This window comes from Rhinopithecus roxellana, chromosome 12 (genome assembly GCF_007565055.1).
Source record: "Rhinopithecus roxellana isolate Shanxi Qingling chromosome 12, ASM756505v1, whole genome shotgun sequence".
In the NCBI taxonomy this organism is placed as follows: Eukaryota; Metazoa; Chordata; class Mammalia; order Primates; family Cercopithecidae; genus Rhinopithecus; species Rhinopithecus roxellana.
The window spans coordinates 31280514-31300017 of NC_044560.1; the positions used below are offsets into that span (position 1 = coordinate 31280514).

General features: G+C 46.3%; 2 protein-coding genes and 1 pseudogene across 3 annotated transcripts in view; 1 reads left to right on the plus strand and 2 right to left on the minus strand.

The window, feature by feature from the left end:
* LOC115900666 (zinc finger protein 566) overlaps positions 1-11556 on the minus strand; it is a 36412-nt gene extending 24856 nt beyond the window's left edge. For both annotated transcript variants that reach the window (XM_030941653.1, XM_030941654.1), the window contains exon 1: positions 11382-11556. The gene's annotated coding sequence lies outside the window, so the exon portion shown is untranslated. The remainder of the gene's footprint in view (positions 1-11381) is intronic.
* LOC104679910 lies at positions 11492-12252 on the plus strand. Its single transcript, XM_030942320.1, has one exon. The coding sequence runs from the start codon at positions 11492-11494 to the stop codon at positions 11996-11998; it is 507 nt and encodes a 168-aa protein (XP_030798180.1). The 3' UTR covers positions 11999-12252.
* Positions 12253-17456: 5204 nt separating this feature from the next.
* On the minus strand, positions 17457-19255 carry LOC104679968 (annotated as a pseudogene).
* Positions 19256-19504: the final 249 nt, after the last annotated feature.

Here is a 19504-nt window from a genome sequence, read left to right on the forward strand (position 1 = left end):
ACAACAAATTGGGAAGAGAAATTAAGGATCTTAACAAATGTAGACATATACCATATGTACTATAGACTGAATATTGATGTCAATTCTCCCAAAATGAACACAGTTTTTGTTTTGGTTTTTGAGATAGGGTCTTGCTTTGTCATCTAGGCCGGAGTGCCGTGGCACAATCAAAGCTCGCTGTAGCCTCAACCTGAGGGGCTCAAGCGATTCTCCCACCCTAGGCTGCTGAGAAACTAGGAGTAGAAGCACACCATCAAGTCCAGCTATGTGTTTGGGGTTTTGTTTGTTTGTTTGTGTGTTCGCTTGGTTTTGGTTTTTTTTTTTTGTAGAGACAGGGTCTCACTATGTTGCCCAGGCTTGTCTTAAACTCCTGGGCTCAAGCAATCCTCCAGCCTTGGCCTCCCAAAGTGCTGGGATTACAGGTGTGAGCCACTGCATCGGGCCCCAAAATGAACACATAGATTTGTAAACAAAACCCCAGCAAGGCTTTGGGGGGTATAAGGTAAAAATTAGCAAGTTGATTCTAACATTTATTTGGAAATTGGAAGAGCTTATAATAGCCAAGATAGTTTGGAAAAGAAAAAAAGTAGGAGGACTAAAACTACAGATTTCAAGACAGCAATCCATAGAAAAAAATAATAATAAAACCAAACAGAATACAGAGTCCAGAAAGAGAGCCACATAGCCACATGTATATACTGTCACCTGATTTATGAGAAAGACTCCATACAACCAACCTTCCTTCCCTCCCTCTCTCCCTCCCTCCCTCCTTCCTTCCTTTCTTCCTTGTCTCACTCTGTCACACAGGCTGGAGTGCAGTGGCACAATCTTGGTTTACTGCAATCTCTGCCTCCCAGGTTCAAGCGATTCTCCCGCCTCAGCCTCTGGAGTAGGTGGGATTACCACCACGCCCAGCTAATTTTTGTATTTTTAGTGGAGACAGGGTTTCAATACGTTGGCCAGGGTGGTCTCAAATTCCTGACCTCAGGTGATCTGCCTGCCTCGGCCTCCCAAAGTGCTGGGATTACAGGCATGAGCCACCTCGCTCAGCCTCCATGCAATTTAGATGCGCAAGGACACTCTTTTCAATAAACAGTGCCAGAACAACTAGGTGCCCAACTGGAAAAAAAAAATTAACCTTTACCCCATATGCAAGAATTAATTCAATAGGGATCACAGATTTAAGTGTGAATGTGAATGTTTAAAAGTTTCTGGGCCAGGCGTGGTGGCTCACGCCTGTAATCCCAGCACTTTGGGAGGCCAAGGCCCGCTGAGGCGGGTGGATCACCTGAGGTCAGGAGTTCAAGACCACCCTGGCCAACATGTTGAAACCCCGTCTCTACTAAAAATACAAAAAAAATTAGCCGGGCATGGTGGCAGATGCTTGTAATCCCAGCTACTCAGGAGGCTGAGGCAGCAAAATCGCTTGAACCCAGGAGGTAGAGGTTGCAGTAAGCTGAGATCACACCACTGAACTCCAGCCTGGGCAACAAGAGTGAGACTTCATCTCAAAAAAAAAAAAAAAAAAAAAAAAAAAAGCCTCTACAAGAAAACATAGGAGGCTATCTTCAAGACCTTGAGGGGAGTGGGAATACAAAAAAAAAAAAAAAAAAAAAAACAAACCGCTAGTCATAAAAGACAAAGCACTAAATAAATATCTGCTACAAAAAAGGGAAAGATGTAAACAGGCAATCTTTAAAAAGACTCTGAAATGTTCAAACACACTCATAATGAGAGAAATTAGAAAACACTGAGAGCTCGGCACAGTGCCTCACACCTGTAATCTCAGCACTTTGCGAGGCCGAGTCGGATGCATCACCTGAGGTCAGGAACTCGGGACCAGCATGGCCAACATGGTAGAACCCCATCTCTACTAAAAATACAAAAATTAGCTGGGCGTGGTGGCAGTCACCTGTAATCCCAGCTACTCGGGAGGCTGAGGCAGGAGAATCAACGCAGGAGGCAGAGGTTGCAGTGAGCTGAGATCGCACCACTGCACTCTAGCCTGGGCAACACAGCCAGACTCTGTCTGAAAAAAAAAAAAAAAAAGAAAAAGAAAGAAAGAAAATAAAACTGAGGTACTATTTCTCATCTATTAGACTAGACTGGTGAAAACTAAAAAGCATGACAACGGCCGGGCGCGGTGGCTCAAGCCTGTAATCCCAGCACTTTGGGAGGCCGAGACGGGCGGATCACGAGGTCAGGAGATCGAGACCATCCTGGCTAACACGGTGAAACCCCGTCTCTACTAAAAAAAAATACAAACAACTAGCCGGGCGAGGTGGCGGGCGCCTGTAGTCCCAGCTACTCCGGAGGCTGAGGCAGGAGAATGGCGTGAACCCGGGAGGCGGAGCTTGCAGTGAGCTGAGATCCGGCCACTGCACTCCAGCCCGGGCAACAGGGCGAGACTCCGTCTCAAAAAAAAAAAAAAAAAAAAAAGCATGACAACATATTCTGTTAGGTGAGCTGTGAAGAGAAACAGACATGCTCATACATAGCAAGTAGGAATAAAAACTGGTACAACAGCTGTAGAGGGGAATTTTGCAATACTTCACAAAACTAACTTACCTTTTGACCCAGCAATACTGCTTCTAGGAATCTACCATAAAGATACTCCTCCAGCAATACAAAAACACATATATACAAGGTTATTGCAGCACTGTTTCTAGTAACAAAATATTATAAATGACTTAAATATTCATACATAGGAAAGTAGTTCGATAAACTATGATAAATCCACAGGCTGCAGTATTATGTAACAATTAAAAAAGAATTATGAATATCTCTTTAACTGCCCGAGTGTTATCCAGAAGTATCATTAAGAGAAAGAAATAATGTACAAAAGAGTGCCTAGAGAATGCTATCTTTAATATAAAAAGAATGCAGGTAACTCTTCATTTGTGCAAAAGAAATACAGCAAGGATAAAGCAGAAACAAATGAAGTGGAATACGTACAAGGAGTCTGTGAGAACTAAGATTTTTATTTTATTTTATTTTATTTTGTTTTGTTTTGTTTTGTTTTATTTTTTGAGATGGAGTCTTGCTCTGTCTCCCAGTCTGGAGTGCAGTGGCATGATCTCGGCTCACTGTAAGCTCCGCCTCCCGGGTTCACGCCATTCTCCTGCCTCAGCCTCCCTAGTAGCTGGGACTACAGGCGCCCGCCACCACACCCGGCTAATTTTTTGCATTTTTAGTAGAGGCGGGTTTTCACCATGTTAGCCAGGATGGTCTCGATCTCCTGATCTCGTGATCCGCCCGCCTTGGTCTCCCAAAGTGCTGGGATTACAGGCGTGAGCCACCATGCCCGGTGAATGTTTTCACATTCAAAATAGTGTAGCCTGCTACAATCAACCAGGATGTGGGGGAACCCAAATGCAACGAATGATCTTTAAATGTAAGAAAAATGAGTAGCAAAACCACACTGAAAAAAGTGGCAAAGAAAATAACTAAATTGAGTAACTTTGGAAGATGATTTTTACTATATACTGTAAGCTTAAAGAAAAGAGCTACACAGAGATTCTCTACTGTAGTTAGTAAATTTGTTTTTTACACAGGTCCAGGTTAGCAACTCTGAACTAATCTGCATGTATTCTAGGATAGAGCTAGTTATTGAATCTGAGAAGCAGGTTTCTCTCTGTTGGAAAATGAAGTAACCAGGAAATGGCTAAATTTGATGGGAGACAATTCCCCACGGGTCTTGCATGTTTCTGCGTATCTTGCAAGCAGAGGTACTAAGTGCTTTTGTTCTGCACTATTTTGCCAAGTTGTTTATACAGTGAACAGCCTTGGAAGACAGAGTCCATCTCCTTCTACAGCAAAGGGTAGGCATTCTAACTACCCGTTATAAAAAATTCAGGTTTATGGCCGGGCGCGGTGGCTCAAGCCTGTAATCCCAGCACTTTGGGAGGCCCAGACGGGCGGATCACGAGCTCAGGAGATAGAGACCATCCTGGCTAACATGGTGAAACCCCGTCTCTACTAAAAAATACAAAAAACTAGCCGGGCGAGGTGGCGGGCGCCTGTAGTCCCAGCTACTTGGGAGGCTGAGGCAGGAGAATGGCGTAAACCCGGGAGGCGGAGCTTGCAGTGAGCTGAGATCCGGCCACTGCAGTCCAGCCTGGGCGACAGAGCGAGATTCCGTCTCAAAAAAAAAAAAAAAAAAACACAAAAACAAAAAAAAAATTCAGGTTTCCTAGGGTCAAGGGAACACACAGATACCTGTGTATTTTGCATAATCCTGGGTGTATGACTGAATCAGTGCCAGGAGAATGTAGATATTCTGAAGATTGCCATGAGCAACAAAGCATCCTTTGTCTCTGACTCAGAAGTCTAATGTCTTCTGAACGTATCTGTGATACTGACAAGCTAACTTACTAGCTTACAACTAGGGTAAAATCTCAGATATTTCATAGTTCTTGGGGAAAAAAAATATCCTGTGGTACTGGAATAGAACTGAACATATGAGTGTAAACTGGTGTGTTTTTAACATATAAAAAATAGACATAAACGTGTGTATAGCCATTTGTGTATTTTCTCACTGTCTCCACTGACCAGAACCAGAGCAAAGACACACCAGTAGTACTAAGCATACCAAGTGCCCAGATCTTGGTTTATAAATGCATTCTCCAATAAAAAAAAACTAACACTGCTTGGAGAAATTGCTGAGACCAGAGATGGAAGAGGGAAGATACAAGATGAGCCTGGAACATCTTATGGTGCCAGAAAGCGGGGTCCAGGGGAAGCTTTAAAAAAATGATCACACATTGGAAAGGACACAAGAGCCAACTTAAGGAGCTTCTGATGGTCAAATCTGGGAAATTTTAAACAGCAAAATAAATAAATAATAATAATAGAGAATAGAATAAAATAAATGTCCATGAATCCATAGGTAGATAATTGAATAAACAAATGAGGATAAAAGAAAAACTTCAGCTGAATTAAATGTAAAGGAGTTTCATTGGGCAATGAACGATTCGCAAATCAGGCAACCTCCAGAATCACGGCAGATTCAGAGGCACTCCAGGGATGCCTTGTGGTCAGAACACGTTTATAAACAAAGAAAGGGAAGTGACATATAAAAATCAGAAGTGAGGTGGAGAAACAGCTCAGCTGGTTCCAAGTTGGTGTTTGCCTTTTTTTTTTTTCCTTGAGATGGATTTTTCCCTCTTGTTGCGCAAGCTGGAGTGCAATGGAGTGATCTCAACTCACTGCAATTCTCCTGTGTCAGCCTCCTGAGTAGCTAGGATTACAGGCACACTCCACCACACCTGGCTACTATTTTGTATTTTCAGTAGAAATAGGATTCCACCATTTTGGTCAGGCTGGTCTCCAACTCCTGACCTCAGGTGATCCGCCTGCCTCGGCCTCCCAAAGTGCTGGGATTACAGGCGTGAGTTACTGTGCCCGGACGGTGTTTGCCTTATTTAACACAGTTTGAACACTCAGCAGTGTATGAGTGGTTGAAGTATTGCTGCTGGGATTGGTCAAGACTCAGCTTGTTACAGGCACATACTGTTGTTACAGGCACACAAGTTAGGTTTCCAATTCTGTCTACCTATTAGGATACAGTTCATCCGTAAGGACTCAGATATAGAAATACAAAGTCCTTCTCAGGCCATAGTCAGTTCACTTTAACAGGAGGAAGAAGAGACAGCTCTTCCTTATAGTAGAATTTAAATTATCAAAGTGTAAGAAATGATAGAAGGAGAAAATCACCACTAGGCAAATTCACAGTAATAATTGTTACAGGTAGGCCGGGCGCGGTGGCTCAAGCCTGTAATCCCAGCACTTTGGGAGGCCGAGACGGGCGGATCACGAGGTCAGGAGATCGAGACCATCTTGGCTAACATGGTGAAACGCCGTCTCTACTAAAAAATACAAAAACACTAACCGGGCGAGGTGGCAGGCGCCTGTAGTCCTAGCTACTCGGGAGGCTGAGGCAGGAGAATGGCGTAAACCCAGGAGGCGGAGCTTGCAGTGAGCTGAGATCCGGCCACTGCACTCCAGCCTGGGCGACAGAGCGCCAGACTCCGTCTCAAAAAAAAAAAATAATAATAATAATAATAATAATAATTGTTACAGGTAAAAATTATCAATGAATGTTAAAATCAATGGGTGAGAAAGCATGATGAGAAATCGGATTTTTGCATAGTTTCAAATTATTTCCCCACAAGATACTTATTAAATAAAGTGGGAAACATAGTAATTTTACAGAGGAGAAATCTGGCAAACAGCATTGTTACCAAGTTTTCAAAGTTAACATTGCCAATGAGATATACTAATATATATATATATATATATATATATATATATATATATATATCCTGATGTGACACACTGAGAAGAGTTTAACGTCATTTCTGTGATCTTCTTGCCAAAACTGCACGGTCTAAATCTAACCATAAGGAAACACCAGGCAAACCCAAATTGAAAGATATTCTACAGGCCGGATGTGGCAATCCCAGCACTTTGGGAGTCTAAAGCAGGAGGATAGCTTGAAACCAGGAGTTCAAGACCAGCCTCGGCAATATAGCAAGATGTTATCTCTACAAAAAGAAAACAAAAGAAAAGAAATAGCCAGGAGTGGTGGTGTACACCTATAGTTCCAGCTACTCAGGGGCTGAGGTGGAAGAATTGCTTGAGCCCTAAAGGTTAAGGCTGCAGTGAGCCATGATCATGCCACTGCATTCGCATTCGCACTCCAGCTTGGATGATGGAGGAAGACCTTGTCTATTAAAAAAAAAAAAGTGGCCAGGACCGGGTGCGGTGGCTCACACCTGTAGTCCCACTACTTTGGGAGGTCAAGTCGGGCGGATCACCTGAGGTCAGGAGTTCGAGATCAGCCTGGCCAACATGGTGAAATCCCATCTCTACTAAAAATACAAAAATCAGCCAGGGGTGGTGGCAGGTACGTGTAATCCCAGCTACTTGGGAGGCTGAGACAGGAGAATCGCTTTAACCGGGGAGGCAGAGGTTGCAGTGAGCCGAGATCGCGCCATTGCACTCCAGCCTGGGGGTCAAGAGTGAGACTTCGTCTCAAAAAAAAAAAAAAAAAAAAAGTGGCCGGGCGCGGTGGCTCAGGCCTGTAATCCCAGCACTTTGGGAGGCCAAGGCAGGTAGATCACGAGGTCAGGAGTTCAAGACCAGCCTGGCCAATATGGTGAAACCCCATCTCTGCCAAAAATACAAAAATTAGCTGGGCATGATGGTGCATGTCTATAGTCCCAGCTGCTCAGGAGGCTGAGGCAGGAGAATCACTGGAACCCAGGAGGCGGAGGCTGTGGTGAGCCAAGATCGTGCCATTACACTCCAGCCTGGGTGACAGAGACTCCGTCTCAAAAAATAAGAGAGAGAAAGAAAGAGAAAAAATATATATATTTTCCAAAATAACTGGCCAGTACTCTTCAAAAGGGTCAAAGTCCTGAAAGATAAAAAGGATTAAAGAACTCTCACAGATGGAAGGAGACTGATGAAACAAGACAATTCGATGCAGGACCTTGGATTGGATCCTGAAACAGTAAAGAAAATTTAACAAAATGTGAAAAAGGTCTCTAATTTAATTAAAAGTCTTCCTATCAGCATAAATTTCCTGGTTTTCATCATTGTACTGTGGCACCTGAAAAGTATTTGCAAATTCCTTATACTATGTTCACAATATGAAAATAAAATTTTAGGTGGGGCATGGTTGCTCACACCTGTAATCCCAGCACTTTGGGGGGATGAGGTGGTTGGATCACCTGAGGTCAGGAGTTCGAGACTAGCATGACCAACATGGTGAAACCCTGTCTCTACTAAAAATACAAAATTAGCTGGCCGTGGCGGCACAAGCCTGTAATCCCAACTACTTGGGAGGCTGAGGCAGGAGAATTGCTTGAACCCGGGAGGCGGAGGTTGCAGTGAGCTGAGAGTGTGCCATTACACTCCAGCCTGGGCAGCAAGAGGGAAACTCTGTCTCAAAAAAAAGGAAGGAAAGAAGGAAGGGAGGGAGGAATATTTTTAAAAAATTAAAAAGGGGAAAGTGGACACAAAAAAGAGGATATACACTGGGGCTGGCCACGGTGGCTCACGCCTGTCATCCCAGCACTATGGGACGCCGAGGTGGGCGGATCACAAAGTCAGGAGATCGAGACCATCCTGGCTAACACAGTGAAACTCCGTCTCTACTAAAAATATAAAAAATTAGCCGGGTGTGGTGGCGGGCACCTGTAGTCCTAGCTCCTCGGGAGCCTAAGGCAGGAGAACGGCGTGAACCCGGGAGGCGGAGCTTGCAGTGAGCCAAGATCACGCCACTGCACTCCAGCCTGGGCGATACAGCGAGACTCCATCTCAAAAAAAAAAAAAAAAAAAAAGAGGATATACAAATGGCCAGTAAAAATACAAAAAGGTGCTGAACATCATTTCACATCAAGGAAATACAAATTAAAACTATGATGAGGCTGGATGCAGTGGCTCACACCTATAATCCCAGGACTTTCGGAGGCTGAGGCAGGCAGGAGTTTCACATGGTAAAACTCTGTCTCTACTAAAGATACAAAAATTAGCTGGGCGTGGCGGCGCGCACCTGTAACCCCAGCTACTCAGGAGGCTGAGGCAGGACAATCACTTGAACCTGGGAGGCGGAGTTTGCAGTGAGCTGAGATCACACCACTACACTCCAGCCTGGGCAACAGAGCAAGACTCTGTCTCAAAAAACAAAACAAAACAAAAACCTATGATGAAACTGTACCACACAACGAATAAAATAGTTAAAAGACTAACAGTACCAAATTACGGAGAGGATATGAAGCAACTGGAACTCTTACACATTGCTGGATGGAGTGTAAACTGGAACACCCACAGAGAGCGTGGTAGCAACTATTAAACATTAGCCTACCCTATGAGCTAGCAATGCCCCTCCTAAGTATCAACCCAGAAGAAAAGCCTTCATGTGTTCACCAAAAACAGGGTAGAGTGTTCACAGCTGCAGCATCATTTGTAACAGCCCCAAACTGGAAACTACCCAAATATCCATTAACAATGTAATCGACTAATATACTACAATATATCCCCACTGTAATGAGAACTAAGTACAATTATGCTGAACAACATGAATGAATTTCACAAACATAATATATAAGAAAAGAAGCCTGGCATAAAACAGTACATGCTGTATAACTGCATATATACAGGAAGTTCAAGAATGTGTAAGACAGCCAGATGCATTGGCTCATGCCTATAATCCCAGCACTTTGGGAGACCAAGACGGGCGGATCACCTGAGGTCAGGACCAGCCTGGCCAACATGGAGAAACCCTGTCTCTAATAAAAATACAAAAATTAGCCAGGCATGATGGTTGGGTGCCTGTAATCCCAGCTACTCAGGAGGCTGAGGCAGGAGAATCGCTTGAACCCAGGAGGTGGAGGTTGCAGTGAGCCAAGATCACGTCACTGCACTCCAGCCTGGGCAACAAGAGCAAGACTCTGTTTCAAAAAAAAAAAAAAAAAAAAAAAAAAGAATGGGTAAAACTAGTTAATGATGATAGAATTCTCAATAGATTGTTCGGGGGAGAAATTACTGAGAAGGGTCATGAGGGAACCATCTCAGGTCCTGGCAAAGTTCTTTGTATAGATCTAGGAGTGTTACACAGCTGTACACTTAAGATTTGTACACTTGGCCGGGCGCGGTGGCTCAAGCCTGTAATCCTAGCACTTTGGGAGGCCGAGACAGGCGGATCACGAGGTCAGCAGATCGAGACCATCCTGGCTAACACGGTGAAACCCCGTCTCTACTAAAAATACAAAAACTAGCTGGGTGAGGTGGCGGGCGCCTGTAGTCCCAGCTACTTGGGAGGCTGAGGCAGGAGAATGGCGTAAACCCGGGAGGCGGAGCTTGCAGTGAGCTGAGATCCGGCCACTGCACTCCAGCCTGGGCGACACAGCGAGACTCCGCCTCAAAAAAAAAAAAAAAAAAAGATTTGTACACTTTATATAGGCTCTATCCATGTATCTGTTGACAGCCTCCTGCTCTGTTGCCCAGGCTGAAGGGCAGTGGTGTGATCATGGCTTACTGCAGCCGCAAAGCACTGGGCTCAAGCGATCCTCTCATCTCAACCTCCTGAGTAGCTAGGACTTATAAGTGCCAGTCACCATGCCAGGCTAATTTTGTATGTATGTATGTATGTATGTATGTATGCATGCATGGTAGAGTTAGGGTCTCACGATGTTGCCCCGGCTGCTCTCGAACTCCTGGCCTCAAGCGATCCTCTTGCCTTGGCCTAGCAAAGTGCTGGGATTACACACATGAGCCCCCACACCTGGTCTAAAATTTTTTTAACTCCTGGAACTATGTTTTGGTAGTGATAAGGAACAATAAGATATTTCGAACATTGCTGTTCAACTACAAATTTGTGCAGCCACTCTGGTATATATTTTGACACTGTTTAGTAAAGTGGAAGATATATGAACCAGCAATTCTGCTGGTAAATAAGCATGTGTACCCCATGTGAAAGAATGTTTGTGGTCGTGTTGTTTATAAAATAAAAAACTATAAATAACTAATATGGGCATCATTACTAGAAAGGATGAATAATTGTGGTATACTTCAAAAGCAAGAATACAATATAGCAAAGAAATTGAATTGACCGCTATTTTATCTAATAGAAATGATTCACAGAATTGTAAAAATAAACCAAAGACAGTATGACAACATTAATATAAAGTTTTAAAACGGGGAAAAACTGGAGTATAATGCCTAGAGAAGTATACTTAAGTGATAAAACCTCACACTGATAAGTCTATCCAGTCACACAAACCTGATCACACCCTCACCATGGGGACATTCAGCTACAGACAATCCACGCCCAAAGCAACAGGGTCGCACACGGAGGGCCTCCATCGGTCTCATAAGCACAAGTGCACACTTACCGAAGAGACATTCACAGTCACAACCACATTGTCACAACCACATTGTCGGCGCACACCTGTACCCGGTCACAGTCACGATCACACATGAACCACAGCCACACACACAGATAGAAACATGCAGTTACTCGCAGGTATCCCCACCTGAACTCTGCCGCACAGTCACACAGCACACAGTCACACACCACTACGGAGACAAACGCAGTAACATTCAACCAGACACCAGCTCCCCACAGCCGCACACACAATGCCGCACGTGGTCTCGCTCCCTCTCACACACACCAGCAGCCACAGTCTCCGAGGCCGTGCTGCACACGGTGTGAGCGTTGGAAACACACTCATCACAAGAGCAGCCTGTCACAATCGCGCGAGCATTCACCACACACCTCCATACAGAGGCAAGCGCACACTTTCAATCTCACCTCCACCGCCTCACAAAGCCGAGGCCCGGCCCCCGGCCCCGCCCTCTCCCGGGTTCCTCACCTCTGGCCTTACAAGCTTCCGAAGCAGCAGAACCCTCCACAGCAGAACCCTCCACAGCCCTGGGGTAGTTGCTGGTAAAGCCCTCAGGGTCCCGCCAGCGCGTGACTTGGATGCTGAATTCCCGCGAGAAATACAGTCTTGCCGAGGAGTCCTCTGGGAAACGTAGTCAGAGACGTATCAAGGCCGGGCAAGATGGCTCCCGATTGTCAGAATTGCTGTCCGCGCCTAGCGTCAGCCCAGGCGAAAGGATCGCCCCCCTCATCAAACCGCTCACGCCCCAGAGGCCTCACGGAGCCCCGGCTCAGGCTCGGGCCTTGGCCCCCAAAGAAAGCCACTCCGACGTGTTTGAGATGGGCTTAGTTCCCGGACCCGTCCTACTGCCCCCAGGCGCTGGACAGCCTCAGAAGGAGGACAAGTCTGCATGGAAAGATGATCGCACAGCTGAGCCTTCTGGGAGATGTAGTTCGGAGCTGGGAAGGCGGTTGGACCCTCCGAAAGTCATCTTAATTGCTCTCACAGATAAGCCGGCGCTGCGCCGCAGGCCTGAGTGCTCTGCGCCCAGAGTGCGCAGGCGCAAACATCCCGGGTTGCAGTTTTGGCCTTTTAGTGCTCCTTAGTGCAGAGGGGTTATGGGACCAGAGGTTGTGAGACTCAAAACTGATGGGGGAGGCAGAAGGGGTGTAGACCAGGAACCTGCGAAGTGATGGGGGAGGTCGAAGGAAAGGAATCGCCAAACGTGGGACAGGTTTGGAGAGGCAGAAAGAGAGGAGTGTGAAATTGCAAAGGGCAGGTGTTAATCTGACTTCTGCGTGCTTTGTGATAAATGAGTGCAACAGAAAGTAAGAGGAGTTTCACTTTCTACTTCTGCAATTATTTGTGTACTTGGACTAAGTGTATCTTATGGCCAGTATTTGACTGCTTTTGACCTATAAAGATATTGTATACACAGTCATGCATAACTTAATAATAAGGATATATTTTGGCCGGGTGCGGTGGTTCACGCCTGTAATCCCAGCACTTTGGGAGACTGAGGGGTTCGAGACCAGCCTGGGCAACATGGCATAAACCCCATCTATACTAAAAATGCAAAAATTAGCCAGGCGTGGTGGTGCACACCTGTATGTAGTCCCAGCTACTCTGGAGGCTGAGGCAGGAGAATCACTTGAACCCAGGAGGCGGAGGTTGCGGTGAGCCGAGATTGCGCCACTCCAGCCTGGGCGACAGAGTGAGACTCGGTCTCAAAAAAAAAAAAAAAAAAAAAAATACATTCTGAGAAATGCATTGTTGGGCAATTTCATCATCGTGTAATCATTTCATCATTATAGAGTGTACTTACACAAACCTAGACAGTATAGCTGACTGAATACTTAGGCTGTATGGTATAACCTGTTGCTCCTAGACTACAAAGCTATACAGCATGTTACTGTACTGAATACGGTACTTGTACTGAATACAGTTGGAACACTTTAGGGACCAGCCCCACAGGGTCTGTGGGTTTTTCTCCCCGTGTGCGGAGATGAGAGATCCTAGAAATAAACACAAAAGACAAAGAGATGAAAAGACAGCTGGGCCCAGGGGACCACTACCACCAAGAGGCAGAGACCAGTAGTGGCCCCGAATTCCAGGCTGCGCTCTTACTTATTGGATACAAGACAAGGAGGCAGGGTAAGGAGTGTGAGTCATCTCCAATGATAGGTAAGGTCATGTGTCCGCTGGACAGGGGGCCCTTCCCTGTTTGGAAGCTGAGGCGGAGAGAGAGAGAAGACAGCTTGCACCACTATTTCTGCATATCAGAGACTTTCAGACTTACACACCAGCAGCCACAGTCTCCGAGGCCGTGCTGCACACGGTGTGAGCATTGGAAACAACTCATCACAAGAGCAGCCTGTCACAATCGCGCGAGCATTCACCACACACCTCCATACAGAGGCAAGCGCACACTTTCAATCTCACCTCCAACGCCGCACAAAGCCGAGGCCCGGCCCCCGGCCCCGCCCTCTCCCGGGTTCAAGTGATCCTCTCATCTCAACCTCCTGAGTAGCTAGGACTTATAGGTGCCAGCCACCATGCCTGGCTAATTTTTTATGTATTATGTATGTATGTATGTATGTATGGTAGAGTTAGGGTCTCATGATGTTGCCCGGGCTGGTCTCCAACTCCTGGCCTCAAGCGATCCTCTCGCCTTGGCCTGGCAAAGTGCTAGATAGCTACTGCTATCTAGAAGGCAGATCCAGGTGTACAGGATGGAACATGGAAGCGGACCCGGAGTGTGACCGCTGAAGCACAGCATCACAGGAAGAGGGTTAGGCCTCCAGATAACTGCAGGCGGGCCTGACTGATGCCAGGCCCTCCCCAAGAAGGGGTGGAGTAGAGTCTTCTCTAAACTCCCCCAGGGAAAGGGAGACTCCCTTTGCTGGTCTGCTAAGTAGCAGGTGCTTTTCCTTGGCACTGACGCTACCGCTAGACCATGGTCTGCTTGGTAACAGGCATCTTCCCAGACGCTGGCATTATTGCTAGACCAAGGAACCCTCTGGTGGCCCTGTCCAGGCATAACAGAAGGCTCACACTCTTGTGTCTGGTCACTTCTCACCATGTCCCTTCAGCTCCTATCTCTGTATGGCCTGCTTTTTTTCTAGGTTATGATTGTAGAGTGAGGATTATTATAATATTTGAATAAAGAGTAATTACTACAAACTAATGATTAGTGATATATATAATCATATCTGTGATCTATATCTAGTATAACTCTTGTTATTTTATATATTTTATTATACTGGAACAGCTCGTGCCCTCAGTCTCTTGCCTCAGCACCTGGGTGGCTTGCCGCCCACAGAACACCGTGGTATTTATGTATCTAAACACACAAAAGGTACAGTAAAAAAAACAGCATACAAAGTAGAAAATGGTATACCTGTATAGGGTACTTACCATGAATGAAGGCTGCAGGACTGGAAGTTGCTCTGGAGAGTCGATGAGAGGTGAGTGAATGTGAAGGCTAGGACATTACGGTACACCACTCTAGACTTCATAAACACTGTACACTTAGGCTACATTACATTTATTTAAAGTTTTTCTTCCATAATAACCCTTCCTTGCTGTAACATTTTTACTTTATAAACGTTCAAAATTTTAAAAACTTTTTGACTCTTCTGTAATATCACTTAGCTTAAAACACAAACACATTGCACAACCCATGTGGGATCCGTATTTCTTGGTAAGGAAATGTTCCAGGTCAGATGTCATTCTTATGTGGCCACGTAGAGGTAGAAAGACTGCATATATGATACCGCCTTTCCCAACCACGGGTTCATATTCTAACATATCACAACAAGGCCCAATATTTATGGGGTCATAGAAAATAGGATTCACTATGGTTGGAGAATTTCCAGAGCCAACTTAAGTTCAGAAATGCTGGCAATGAGAATGGTGAGTGGGAATCTAGTGTAATGATTTACATAGTTGAAACTATTAACTGGGCCAGGCACGGTGGCTCACGCCTGTAATCCCAGCACTTTGTGAGGCTGAGGTGGGTGGATCACCTGAGGTCAGGAGTTTGAGACCAGCCTGGGCAACATAGTGAAACCCCATCTCTACTAAAAATACAAAAGTTAGCCAGGCGTGGTGGCGCACATCTGTGATACCAGCTACTCAGGAGGCCGAGACAGGAGAACTGCTTGAACTTGGGAGGCGGAGGTTGCAGTCTGCCGAGATCATGCCACTGCATTCAAGCCTGAGCAACAGAGCAAAGACTCCATCTCAAAAAAAAAAAAAAAATTAAAATTAAATAAAACATATTTCTGACAGCCATTATTTTTGTTTGGGGCAATTTTAAAGTTTCTCTTTTGTCACAAGAACAGGAGTGTACCTATGCAAAGGCTCGAAATAGACCATCTTTTTTTTTTTTTTTTTTTGAGTTGGAATTTTGCTCGTGTTGCCCAGGCAGGCTGGAGTGCAATGGCGTGATCTCGGCTCACCACAGCCTCCATCTCCCAAGTTCAAGTGATTCTCCTGCCGCAGCCTCCCAAATAGCTGGGATTACAGGCATGCACTACCATGCCTGGCTAATTTTGTGTTTTTAGTAGAGACGGGGTTTCTCCATGTTGGTCGGACTGGTCTTGAACTCCCGATCTCAGGGGATCCGCCCGCCTCGGCCTCCCCAAGAGATGGGATTACAGGCATGAGCCACCGTGCCTGGAAAATAGGCCATCTTTTTAAACAAAAAGGCAATGATTCACAAAAGTCTATGAATAGAACATGTAACTAGTTGATATAAATCTAATAGGATTTGTTAAAAATCAGTCAAATCTAATACATCTGAAGTGTTCTTGTATAAAATACCACATGAAGAAAAGAAGACTTTATTAATGTCTAAAAAAAAATGGGTTTGTTGGCCAGGCGCGGTGGCTCAAGCCTGTAATCCCAGCACTTTGGGAGGCCAAGACGGGCGGATCACGAGGTCCGGAGATCGAGACCATCCTGGCTAACACAGTGAAACCCCGTCTCTACTAAAAAAATACAAAAAATTAGCCGGGCGAGGTGGCGGGCGCCTGTAGTCCCAGCTACTCGGGAGGCTGAGGCAGGAGAATGGCGTAAACCCGGGAGGAGGAGCGTGCAGTGAGCTGAGATCCGACCACTGCACTCCAGCCTGGGCAACAGAGTGAGACTCCATCTCAAAAAAAAAAAAAAAAGGTTTGTTCATAGACAGTATGACAAGTAACCATTAAAAGTGTTTACGGAGACATAAGGATATGCAACATTATTCTTCCTGAACACTTTGAGTTCAAGACTTTCCACTCAATAAAACAGGAAAGGATCTGAAACTGAGAAAATGTATTTTGAGTACAAACAGCTTGTGAAACATAATACTTTTTTTTTTTTTTTGCATCATCAGACAGTTTTACTGACCTCATGACTAACTTCCCCACTCAGTATGCAATTCACAGGTAAGCGTGGGGCTGGGCACAGTGGCTCATGTCTGTGATCCCAGCACTTTGGGAGGCTGAGGCAGGTGAACCACCGGAGGTCGGGAGTTCGAGACCAGTCTGGCCAACATGGTGAAACCCCATCACTACTAAAAATACAAAAATTAGCTGGGCGTGATGGCGTATGCTTGTAATCCTAGGTACTCGGGAGGCGGACACAGGAGAATCGCTTGAACCTGGGAGGCAGAGGTTGCAGTGAGTCCAGATCTCGCCACTGCACTCCAGCCTGGGTGACAGAGCAAGATTCCATCTCAAAACAAAACAAAAAATAGATGTGAGAGGAGAGACGTGTCTCACAGGAGCCTGTACTGTCTTCAATCCTATGTGTGCAGGTATCTACCACAGGCAAACAATTTTCTCCCCATTTTGTAGCAATATGATCTTCCTACTAGCAAAAAGAGTTAAACAGCCCCTGTAGACTGAAGGGACTAGAGTCACAGGATGAAGCTTTCCTCTTACTATTTCTAATTTTGATGTTTGAACTTTTTTTCTTTTTCCTTGAGACAGAGTCTTGCTCTGTCGCCCAGGCTGGAGTGCAGTGGCACGATCTTGGCTCACTGCAACCTCCACCTCCCGGGTTCAAACAATTCTCCTACCTCAGCCTCCCGAGTAGCTGGGACTACAGGCGCTCGCCACCACACCCAGCTAATTTCTATATTTTTAGTAGAGATGGAGTTTCACCATGTTGGCCAGGCTGGTCTCGAACTCCTGAACTCAGGTGATTCACCTATGTTGGGCTCCCAAGTGCTGGGATTACAGGCGTGAGCCACCGTGCATGGCCTGATGTTTGAACTCTTAAGGCAACATTCTAGAGAACGCTGTTCGGGACCTGCTGTGCCCAGGGACCGATAAAGAAAAAAGCTCTATTAATGACGGAAGTTGGTTGTTAGTAAATCACATCCTAGTCTTTCAGCACTTCCATAAGCAGACGACATCTTCAGTTGTCTAGCTCTTGTAGTTTTAGCACTGCAACATCAATGATGCCTCTGTCCAAAATCGGTTAAAAAGACCGTAATTTTTTTCTTAGTTCATCTATTTTTCACTGGCTCATGGTCCCAAGTGTGTCAGAATGATTACCTTTGGGCATTCTTTGCTATTGCTCATTAGGGTGCTCTCAGTTGTCCCCGTGTTTTGTGTGCTGGTTGGGAGAGGGAGCTTGGGAAGGATGTGCCACTCTCAGGAGGTTGTAAGTCATTGGGACGCCTCCAGGGATGATCCCTTCCATGGCTGCAGGAAGTCCTCCTGAGCCATGCCCACGATGCCTGGCAGATATCTGGATGTTGCACCGTTGAGCTCGGGATGAATTGCTTGCTGGTCTGTTGCTGACCAAAGTGCTGATGTGACAAATAATTCCTTGTTCACACAGTTTCTTAAGCTTTCTGGGATGCGAACTGTGATGGCTCGGCAAATCTCAGTGGCAGCTGCCTCCTTCATCTCCAGCGACGCCTGCTTGCTGTCCCAGGCAGTGTGTATGGGCATATCCCAGGCAGTGTGTATTGCCTGTCCCAAGCAGTGTCCCAGCGGAGTGCAGATGAGATTTGGCACATCTTTCAAAGGAGCCTGAGCAAAGCTAACGGGCTCCGATTTGTGCAAGTAGAGGGCTGCCCCTCATATCCTGTCCTCCTTGAGGGCCTGTGCTAAGGCTTTCTCGTCCACCAGGCCACCACGGGCTGTGTCCACAAGGAATGCTCCCTGCCTCATCTGCTTTATAGTAAAGTCAATGACGAGGTGGTGGTTATGTTCACTGAGATTGCAGTGCAAGGAGACGCAGTCACTCTGATACAGCAAATCCTTCAGGGTGTATCAGGGTCCCCTCTGCACGCCCTGGGACTGCTCTATCCCGTCTTACAAGTAGGGGTCATAAAATACGACGCTGAATCCAAAGGCCTTGGTTCGAACTACAGCCCTGTGTGACTGAAGCCCATGAGGCCTAGCGTCTCCCCACAAATGTGGGCCACTCCCGAGGCCACCTCGAGGATCTGCTCCAGGCTCTGAATCTGCGTGCCTTCCCACAGTTCCTGGTACAGCCACGTGTTCCTCCAGCACAGATTGAGGATGTGGCGGACAGTGGAGTCGGCTGCCTCTTCCACAGCTGCAGAGGGGTGTTGCACATAGTAATCTGGAGCTTGCTGGCAGCCTTGATGTCTACATTGTCGTAGCCACTTGCTTATCCACAGAATCACTCTCAGGGCCTTGAACTTCTCCAGGTCCTCCCTGGTGAGGGTGACAGTGGTACAACATGGCGCCTACGGCTTTGTTTAGAACCTTCTCGTGGATCCCCTGCGTGGACTGTGCATCACAGAAGTCTGCGGTGGTCTAGATCCTTCAGGATGGGCATCTCCATGGTGCGGTCACAGCTATCCAGCAGTGCCAGCAGCAGGAGGGGGTGCAGGGGGCCGTTTGTGATCTGGAGGTGAAGACCTTCACAAATTCTGTCCAATCGCTGTCTTGTGATTTTGTGTTTATCCACAAGGGCATCTTTACAGAAGTTTGCAACTCTCAGATCAGAAGTCAAGGCAGGCCTGGCATGGTGGCTCGTGTCTGTAATCCCAGCACTTGGAAGGTCGAGGCTGGAGGATCCCTTGAGGTCAAGAGTTTGAGACCAGACTGGCCAACATGGGGAAACACCATCTTTACTAAAAATATAAATATTAGTTGGGCGTGGTGGTGCGCTCCTGTAATCCCAGCTACTCGGGAGGCTGAGGCAGGAGAATAGCTTGAACCTGGGAGGCGGAGGTTTCAGTGAGCTGAGATCACGCCACTGCACTCCAGCCTGAGCGATAGAGTGAGACTCTGTCTCCCAAAAACAAAACAAAACAAACAACAACAACAAAACGAAAGGCAAAGCAGTCCTCTAAAAACTTACAGAAACTCACAGGAGTGTGTGTGCATGACACCGCTATGAACCCAATATATACATATATATATATATATTTTTTTTTTTTTTTTTTTGAGATGGAGTCTCGCTCTGTTGCCCAAACTGGAGTGCAGTGGCCGGATCTCAGCTCACTGCAAGCTCCGCCTTTTGGGTTCACGCCATTCTCCTGCCTCAGCCTCCCGAGTAGCTGGGACTACACGTGCCCGCCACCTCACCCGGCTAGTTTTTTGGATTTTTTAGTAGAGACGGGGTTTCACCGGGTT

Coding starts and splice junctions, on each gene's coding strand:
- LOC104679910 (XM_030942320.1), top strand. CDS start 11,492: ATGCTGAATTCCCGCGAGAAATACAGTCTTGCCGAGGAGTCCTCTGGG.